Source organism: Lupinus angustifolius, chromosome LG16, assembly GCF_001865875.1.
Source record: "Lupinus angustifolius cultivar Tanjil chromosome LG16, LupAngTanjil_v1.0, whole genome shotgun sequence".
Taxonomy (NCBI): Eukaryota; Viridiplantae; Streptophyta; class Magnoliopsida; order Fabales; family Fabaceae; genus Lupinus; species Lupinus angustifolius.
In genome coordinates this window covers 831385-841701 of record NC_032024.1, presented here as the reverse complement: position 1 = coordinate 841701, position 10317 = coordinate 831385, and the positions used below count along the sequence as shown (strand labels likewise).

General features: G+C 32.6%; 1 protein-coding gene across 1 annotated transcript; it reads right to left on the bottom strand.

Annotated features, from left to right (window-relative positions):
- Window positions 2238-6018, bottom strand: LOC109330113 (cation/H(+) antiporter 15-like). Its single transcript, XM_019564145.1, has 3 exons — window positions 5599-6018; window positions 3924-4922; window positions 2238-3709 (listed from the first exon to the last, which is right to left on the bottom strand). Exons 1-3 carry the CDS (start codon window positions 5821-5823, stop codon window positions 2396-2398), a joined length of 2538 nt encoding a protein of 845 aa, XP_019419690.1. The 5' UTR covers window positions 5824-6018; the 3' UTR covers window positions 2238-2395.

The window sequence follows — 10317 nt, the reverse complement described above, 5'->3', positions numbered from 1 at the left end:
GAGGAATATCTCTCCAAATTGTAGGTTCATTCAGGTGATGCCCCATTTGAGCAAATTTATCAGCTACCCTATTCCCTTCCCTATATATATGACTCACAATGCAGTTATTAAACCCTGATAGAATTGAATTTATATGATTTATATGTCTTCTTACTTCCATGCATCTAACTTGTCTCTTTTGCACTATAATTTCAACCAATGTTTTAGCATCTCCTTCAAACCAAATATCATTGTTCCAACCATTTTCAAGGACTAATTCAAGGCCTCTTCTAAGTGCTAGAAGCTCAGCAATATTGCTATTTGCTTGTCCTATGGATTCAGCATAGCCAAGCAAAAATTCTGCATTGTGATTTCTTACCACTCCTCCAATGCTAGCTTTTCCACTTTTACCTTTGCATGAACCATCAAAATTTAATTTGGTCCAACCAATCCCTGGTTTTTTCCATGCTACTGGAATTGGTTCCTTATGGAAATACCTTATCAGCTGAGAAACTGGACTATGAACAAGTTTTTGGCACCTTAAAATATTTATGAGGTCCAACATTATTTCTTCTCCAATATTTTAATTTCTGTCTAATATATTATAAGAACATAACCTACCAATATATATGTACAAGTTCAAAATAACCTTAGAACATAACTAGTTTCTGATAATCATAAAAAAAAAGTATGCAACTAATTACCATGCCCTAATAGTAATATAGAAACTTCTTGCAAAATGGAAACAAAACATTTAAAGAAGAAATTCAATGTTGCACCATCATATATATTACTAGGAAATAAAACATTGGAACTTTTCTTGTTGCTGTTTCCTATCTCTGAATGAATTTCCACTAAATACAAAAATAGATCATGAATGTTAAATGCATACCAATTCTGAGAATGGAATTTGAAAAACGATGATGTAAAGACTAGGTATAATGAAACCAAAGCCTTCAAACTTAAAAGGTAATGTTATGGAAGAAGAATACTTATAATGAAAGCAAATAAAACTTGCTTCACCGAAGTTCATATTATAATGAAGTTAGAGTGATGAAAAAGTAAAGAAGATTCAGAATTTTACACGCTCAAGGCAACATTTTGATACCGGAATAATTGAAAATGGCCAGAGAGGTTTCTTCAGGAACTCTCAAGCATATTCTTTAAATATTTAGATAACCAACTTTACGTGCATGAATTTGAACAATACCGTATATAAATTTTGCCCTAAAAGAAGACATGTAACAACCATTGAATTGTATAATTAGTAAAAAACTAAGAAAAAGTACTTATATTCCAAATATGGGAACTGAAAAATGGCTATATTTGTCTGCACATGCAACAACCATACAACAATGTCTGCATATTAATTAAATAACGTACAAAATGGCATTAATGTAAAGAATAAATAACTATACTCATATCATACATAGTACAAATTACAAATTTGGTTTGAGAAAAAAATATATGCACTGAAATATAATATAATTAACTCAATTGGAAATCAATAAGAGGTATGATAATGCAGCCATTGTGAGAATTTCTTGGAATTTTGTAACATGTTGGGCTATCTCAACAAGAACAGTATTGGGATCTTGTTTGAATAACCCTTTGCTTTGGAAGATCCGTTTAACAAACACATTGTGAATAATGAATTAAGTAAACTTGCATTTATAACCTCATGGTGTCACTGTGAAGTAGAATGCTATTAATTTCCAATTTCAGCCATCTCACAAGGGGGAATATATATATATATATATATATATATAACTTCCTATTAGATATCCACCTTATTATACATTGAAATAAAAACAATTGGGTACCTAGAAAGATTACCATTTACCAGTGACAAAATAAAAATTATTAATTTTTACCTATCAATTTCATGTGATATCAAAGGGACATAACAGACAAAGATATCAAATATAAGGTTTTTAGTTATATTATTTAATATTTTGAGGTCATGTTCAGCTTATATATCAAATCATGCTAGTTAATAATTTGGATGAGATTGAGAGGAAACTAAGGTTGGAGATTGCAATATTTTCAAGCAATCATTATTAAAGCATTTACCAAACTATAAGGTTACCAATAAGACGTTAATCTAGTGGTATAAGGCTCCACTCAATTTTCGCTCCGAAAGAGATTAGTTACTTACCCAAAAATATGAAAGAATGCCTTGGAAGTAGTAGGGAAAAAACTATACTCATTGACTCTTATGTTGGAAACATCATCTTGGCTTACAAGAATAACAACACCTCATACATCTATTACAAATTTTACTTGTTGATAAACCTATTTGAGTCCTAAAAAGATAAAAATCATGAGCTGTATAGAACACTGAAACTTTCTTTGAAAAATCCATATAAGAGTAGTTTAAATCAAAGAAAATGAAGTGTTTGATTGTAACATGTAATTAAAATAGATGATTGGCCATTGGCATTGGCATTGGTGCATATCTTGTTGCCATTGACATGTGTCTTACAGAAGGATGGTTTTCATTTGAATGCCATGGTTTATCAGATACATAAATCTCTTCTCCTTCAGGCCCTTCTCCTATATATTGATGCATCACTAATACTGATGCTGATGTTTCAAAATCTGATGAAGCCAACAAATCTCCAATTGCACCAAGTTCTGGACACTCACTCCAATCTGTTAGTCCTTCTGTTAGTGTTGCTGATGATGTTGAACCTTGTCCTCTACCAACTATAAACAAATCATTCACATTGTTCATTGATCTTATTGCTGATACTGTTTCCTCTCCATTATTCACAACTTTCTCTATGTATTCAACTGACTCATCATTTTCACACATAATCTTGAACTCATTTATATACTCCTCATTTAGTCTTTTCTCTTTTACACTTCCATTGTTATAGTTTATACCCATTTCTCTTTCATCATCTACTTCTTTTGCTAGTGTCACTGTTTTTGCATCAATCCCTGGAATAAAATGCATGACTGTGAGATGAACCCTTGGATTCCTTGACATTCTCCATCCATAGGATAGTGCCTCCCTATCATCTGGTCCTCCGAAGTATAACACGGTTATCTCGTGTGATGCGAGGCTCGCGGTTAATCGGTTCAATCCGTTTAGGCCTCTATCAACAAGTATCCCAACTGAGCAAGGAGAATTCTGTACTAGATTATGGTTCACCATTCTGTATGCTGGATTTGTTTCTTGCATTTCTCCATCAACTGTTTGTTGCTTGTGGAAAGGAATTATGATGATGGATACTCTTTTCTCTTCGGCCAAGTTGCATACGTCTTCATGCATTGTAGAGTAAGGTGAAACTGCTGTTAAGGGTTGGACTGAGACATAACCAATTTGCTCCTCAAAGTTCTGAAATGAATTGATGATGTGGTCTGTTTGTGCTTGTGTTTTGTTGAGGGCTGGTCGGTCGGATTTTCTACTGGCATGGACAATGAGCATGGCAGAAGCTCTACCAGTGAGTTCAACTAAGTGGAGCACATAAGCACAAATTGGAGACTTTTTGCTTGGGTGAGTTGCTTCAAGGAGATTTATTATTGTAGGGACATTTCTAGGAACATGAACACACACTAGCACTCTTAACTCTGCATCAAGTTTTGAATTTTGCATTGTTCTTTTTTTGTAAGGTATGAGCCTTTTCCTTGGCTTATAAATCAATGTTACAATGGGTGAAATAAGTGCTGTCATTACAAGTGTTACAATCACCATAATTGAAAATGTTTCATCACCCAAGACCTGCATATAAACAATAAGATTAGCATGCCTAAGCCATAGTTGCGATCATAATATTGTGACTTTAGTAGTCTTCACAATTGTATGCAGCTGCAATTGTGACAGTATTTTTGCACAATTATCGGCGATTGTGATAAACGCATAGTAACCATAACTATAACGACAATCACAACTGCAATTTAAACCAAGATTTTGTTATTGAAAGTGAGGTGCGCACCTTTTGTTCCCTCCCAACATTGAGCACAATCATCTCAACAAGGCCTTTAGTGTTCATAAGTAAACCAAGGATAATACCTTCACGAGTTGGTATCTGGAAAAGCAACGAAATAAGTACAGTTCCGATGACCTTGCCAAGACAAGCAAGAGGAACCACCATGAGTGCACCAAACCATCTATTTGCACCTTTAACTAAGCTGATATCAGTCTTAAGGCCGCTAAGGGCGAAAAAGAGAGGTAGTAAAAGCCCTGAAACAAAGTCTTCAAGTTTTTCTATTATAGTAGCTCCAAGTGGACCATTTGGAATTACAAGGCCATATATAAAAGCTCCGAAAACAGAATGTGTTCCAATAACATCTGTAATGAAGGCTGAGATCATAACACCAGTGAGTACAAAGCATATTTGGAACTCACTGAAAGGTTGTCCTTCTGGTGTTCTCCTTATCATCCATGAGATTCCAGGCCTAACAACAACGAAGCAAAACGTAGCGAAAACACCACTTGTTAACACAACCCAAACTGAAGCCCATGTGTTAACACTATTCTTCTCAGATAAGGCAATAGCTAGAGCCAGCAAAATCCATGCACACATATCATTGATTAGAGCAGTTGAGAGTGCAAGCTTGCCAAGTTCTGTGTTTATGATCTTTAGCTCAGCGAGTATGCGAGCGAGCACAGGGAACGCAGTTACGGATAAAGCAACACCAATGTAGAGTACAACACTGGCTCTGCTCATATGTAAATGGTGTTCATCTAAGAAAAAAGAGAAGAAAATACCAAGGATAAAGGGCAATATCATTCCAGCAATGGCTATTGACACCGCCTTTTTTCCGGTTCTTTTGACAACAGCAATGTCCATCTCTAACCCAACTAGGAACAGGAAATATATTAGACCTATGCTTGCCATTGTCTCTATCACCATCACACTTTTTAGAGGGAATACTTTAGAGGCAAATTCTTCATTTCTTCCCAGCACTGATGGCCCCAACAATAGCCCACCCTGAAAATATTATCACACCAGTTACAATGTTAGTCGAAACCAAATTTTCTCTCGATTACATGAATTAAATGACGCAACAGTGTCCTACCGTAAATCATGTCTATACCGATAACATCATTGTATAAAGATTCAACAAAGTTTTAAGTTAGTTCATTCTGACTAGCCAACTTTGCAGCAAAGCACAACATAGACAGAGTATATATAAAATATTTGAAACCAACAAAACCAATGATTGAGGTCATGTTCTAGCTATATTGCCACAACTTATTGTTGGTGCAGCAGAAACTGTGTCCACATCCCCAGAAGCGTTGATCAGCTACTATTATATTATTAGAGAATAAGAATTACAAACTCTAGCACATCATAACTAAAGACTTGAGTTCAATATATAACATTGGTTACCCTACTCTATTCTAATACTAGACAATGTGGGACTAACACAATAACATATTTTAAGCATCCAAACACTTATAAGGCTGATGCTTATACTTATTTACCTGCTCTTATGACAAATCATGTAACAAGTCCTTGATAGTAATAAAAGGAGCTATAATTCATAACCATGTCTTAATATTAATCTATACATATTAGAAGGTGACAAAGTTTGAATTTGACTCTATATGTTTGAATTCATAAGAAGCATTTAATTAAAAAGAAAGATGAATAAGATAATTACCATGATTTCACCAATGACACGAGGTTGATGAAATGGCTTGAGAATGAAGACAAAGAAACGTGTAGAAAGAACAACTAAGGTTAATTGTAGAATGAATAAAGGAAGAGAATATTCTAAAGGGTTATCACCATCCCATAATCCATTTGTTGTTGTCATAGCTGGTGTATAACATATTAATGATTTATCTGTTGAATTTGTTGATGCAATAATGCTTGAGTTATCCATTTTCTCTTAACTCCAATATCAATAATATGTAATAATCATGCAATAAGGAATAACCACCACCACCACCACCCTTTATTATCTAGGTAGAAATGAAGGTAGCAGCTATATCCTTTGCATGCATGTGTTATTAATTTTGTTATTGGAATTCAGAGAGATCAAAAAAGATGAAATGTGACAGGACAATTTTATGGATACCCTGCCACACAAATGAAGGACATGTTCCTAACTCATCATGTTAATGTATACAAATCAAAATGCATGTACCTATCTATCTATCTATTTTTAAAAGGTAAGTGTTGTGGTACTAGAATGCCTCCAAATATATCTCATATGTAATTTTTTGTACCACTTCATGTATTATTAATTTTGATTAGTTTAAGAAAATTATTTAAATTAAAATTATAATTATTAAATATTTTTCTGGTCAATCATATCTCTTGACACATAAATATAAAGGGCAGAAGAACAAAGCTGTGAGATAGCGGATGTGCTGTCGTGCTATAAACTATTCGGTAAATATAATAAGAGAATAAAAAATTTTGTCCATAACTTATTTACTCCTATTAGTAAAAGTATGACAAAATATTTCTACAAAATCATTTTCTACAAAATATTTCTAAAACTATCGGTAAATATCGTTACTTTTACTGACGAGATGAGATAAATTATCTCGAATTATGAGGAGATATTTTATTCTCTTATAATAAATACTAATCACCACCCTCTGATTTATTTTTTATTTCCTTTTTTGGTTTATGATCCGCTTCAAGTGATCAGAAGTTTATAATGTTTCAACTTTCAACTAATTCAAACATGGAAAGGAAAAAACTCATTACCAAAACTCAAATTAAATGGTTATAAAACTCAATTTGAATACAATAAATGAATAATACTCAAATTTTGAGACAAAATCATGTGTCACCATGGGTAAATGGATTGGATTCCTAAAAATACATTTAATAAAAGTAAAACTTATGCAAATTTGGTCCTTGAAATATAAAAGTAAAACTTATGCAAAAATTGGTTTCTGTAATTTTTTTCTCAGCCTCATTTGATTTCTAAAAAAAATAAAGTAATTAAATAGTAATTGAAAATTCTATCTACGTGAAAATTTGGTCCTTGAAATATAAAAAATCTGTCCAATAGGCTTTAAATAAAAGTTTGGTGTGACAAATTGATCTCTCAAAATTTATTTCTTAGAATAATTTCATTCTTAGAAAATAGACTAAATTGACCGAAACCAAAAATGTAAAGGATGCATTTTTTCCATGTAGAATATAAGTACCATCAAATTATTTTAATTTTTCAAAGACAAAAATGTCCAATAAACAAAATTATAAAAAATTAATTTTTTTCCGGGAATTAAATTTTTTCCGGGAATTAAATTTTTTCCAACCAAATAGTATACACTACACTAGATCTTTACTATTTTTTGTACATTTCCCAACATTCTTTGCAAAAGTGTTTTTGGGATTGTGTCAAATGAAATAAAAATGTTAAATGAAGGTGTCAACTGAAAAAAAAAAAAAAAGCATGTTAAATGAAATGTGAATGTGACATATGAAAAACAAATTATAGGATGGTGTTAAAGGAATTATCCATTAAATATGGACTAACATAGCTTTTATGCCCTTCACTGCCAATAAAACATATTTAATAAAATATTTGGGTAATACATTTAATCATAATAAGAGTTGCTACATTGTTATTGTATCATCTACTATTAATATTTAATCATTATTAATTATTAAGTAAATATAATATAAATGAATGATGAATAATATATTAATCATATATAAATATTTACACTAATACTACATGAATAATATATTTCAACAAAACATTTTTCCTTATTACAATGAGGATCTCATATATTCATTTTATAGAACACAAGACAAATTATTACTTGCTCTATGAGCCCATAAGAATCATTTGTATATCGAGTAAGTGCATGACATACATTTTACTTAGTATTTAACTAGTCACGTGTATTCTTATGTTAAGTTTAATAGAAAAAATATACATAAAATAAATAAATGGTCAATGAAGGGGAATAGAGATTTGGGAAGAAGAAAATAATGGAAAATGAGGAATAGATATAAAGGTTCTGGATTAAAAAGACTGTGTACACGTAGCATTTTATTTGCTGATTATAAAATTAAGAAGTTGTTTGCGAGTTGAACTTTATAGAGAAAAGCAGGCTTCAAATAGAGATAACAAAATGGGTATTGCTCACGGGCGCGCCCGTATAGTCTGTATTTTTTTGCGGGCGCATGCAACTTTTGTCCATTTGCCCATTTTGCTTGCCAAGCCCACGGGCATTTCTATTAGGCAATGTAGGCGGTCCACAAACATAATTTAAGGAAAAATTAAGAAAATTTCAAATAAGTTACGATGTAATGTGATTTTTAATCTCTACAAAAATTGTAATATAAATGTGATTTGATCAACTTCATATAAAATATCAAAGTTTTTGTTAATTTTTTATCTTCAACTATTTTATTTTATTTTATTTATTATATAAATCTTTTACTTTTTTTTAATTATTCAACAATGTCGCGGGCTGTCCGCAAGCCCGTTAACCCATTTTAAAACGGGCTAAGCATTAAATTTTGTCCGTTAAACAATGCGGGCATGCCCGCACCCACTTAAATTATTGCAGGCACGTGCTAAACAAGTCGAGCGGCATGTTTTACCATGTCTAACTTCAAATTATGAAATACATTATAAAATGACTTTGAAATATTTTATTCTCTTTTAAAACTCAACCTCAAAATAGACCTTAAATTCGAATTATTAAGTGTGAAGTGAATCTTTTAATCACTTGAACATCCTCTAGATTTATCTTTTATCTTTCATACATGAATTTTTCATAAGATATTTTCATATGATGGAAAAAACCAAGGAGAAATTCCATAAGATTTGACACTTAGTGAGTACTAAATTGGATGATTGTGACATACAAGTCACATGTAATGGTACCCCTTGTTGGTAAAGACAAGTGAATGTCCTTCAACATACCCAATACCATTAACATTTTATATAATTCCTACAGCATGAGTGTCAATTTATGTGCCTACTTTCTGACACACTCTTCTCTTCTTCATCATCATGTGAATAACTCTGCTCTTATGTCTTTTAACACAAATGTCCAATCACCATTACATTATCACATATTAAATCTATATACCAATTGTTCAATATTCTTCCATATGACAAATATACCAACAATAATATCATTGTTCTTTTGTATAGAACTGGGGTAAACCGGATAATTTAGGTCTGACCAGGTGAGAGCTGATGAAGAAGAAATGGAGTTGATGTTGATTGTTGTTGTAGACCCATCGGGAAGATAGGTTTTCCGACGTTCAAGTCAGTAAGAGTTCAGAGAGATAGAGAGGCAGAATATAAGTAGAGAGAAGTGATTAACATATAATATATTAGAGATAAAATACTCCCTTATTTATAGAAGCAATGCAGCTGACGTGTAGGCGAGTAATGCAGTTGATGTGTAGGCTGCCCATTGACCAGATTGGGCGGTGCTAGACCTGAGGTGGAGCTGATTTGGGCCTTGAAGCCAAGCCCGTAGGCCCAACCTAATGTTCTTGGCCTAACTCTGAAATGCGGGACAACCCAGAATGATTGGATTGCCATGTGGCATCTTACTCTGACCGGACTGGATAACCCGAGACTTGGTCGGGGACAACATCGTACCTGATTTATTCGAATATTGCCATCGTGTGGCTGGATTATCTGGGCCGGAACAATCATACATTCTTAAAGTTTATGACTATGGTGTAGTAAAAAGAATCAAAACTAGTCAAAGTTATTTATTATCATTGAGTATGTCATAGTAAAAGAGGGTTCCCTTTTGTTAGTGTTGGGATTCAAATAGGAAATGGGTCAAAGGGAATAAAGTAAAGAGATTTCATAGCTATGATTGAGGGAGAATAGAGGTTTCTTGCTTCTTCTTTTTTCCAAACAAAAAGGGTGTGCCTTATATAAAAAACACAAACTAAAAATGGGTATAAATTAGGACATAATTATAATGTCATGTAACATTTTTTATCTAATAATAATAAGCTCATTTGTTCATCAATTAAAACACAAAGAATTTACATAATATACACAAAGGTTGAAAACAAGTCCTAATAGGACAAGTTGGATTTACCAGCTACTTCTATAGAGGTATATATATAGGTTGTACTTAGTGGTGGATTTATGCAGCATGCCTCAAAGTTTAGCAGTTCTTTTTTTGGGTAAAGAGGGGAATATATACCACAAATATCAAGCATAAGACCACTTCTTTTACTCTCTATAGTGATATAAAATAGACATGTTTTTTAAATTCCCTTAGATTTTGGATTTTTATTTGTTATGGTCAATTTTGGGTAAAAGGAATCATGTCTTTGAATCCAAGGGCTGATAATGTATGAACAGATTTGAATATGTTGCAGTCAATTTTTTGGTTCACTTGGTATAGTATATACACAT

Bases quoted from the DNA above. Each gene is read 5' to 3' on its own strand.
- LOC109330113 (XM_019564145.1), bottom strand. From the start codon at position 5,823: ATGGATAACTCAAGCATTATTGCATCAACAAATTCAACAGATAAATCA. The intron at 4,923-5,598 runs GTAATTATCTTA...TAATATTTTCAG, and splicing joins GTGTCATTGGTGAAATCATG to GGTGGGCTATTGTTGGGGCC. The intron at 3,710-3,923 runs GTGCGCACCTCA...GTTTATATGCAG, and splicing joins ATGTTGGGAGGGAACAAAAG to GTCTTGGGTGATGAAACATT.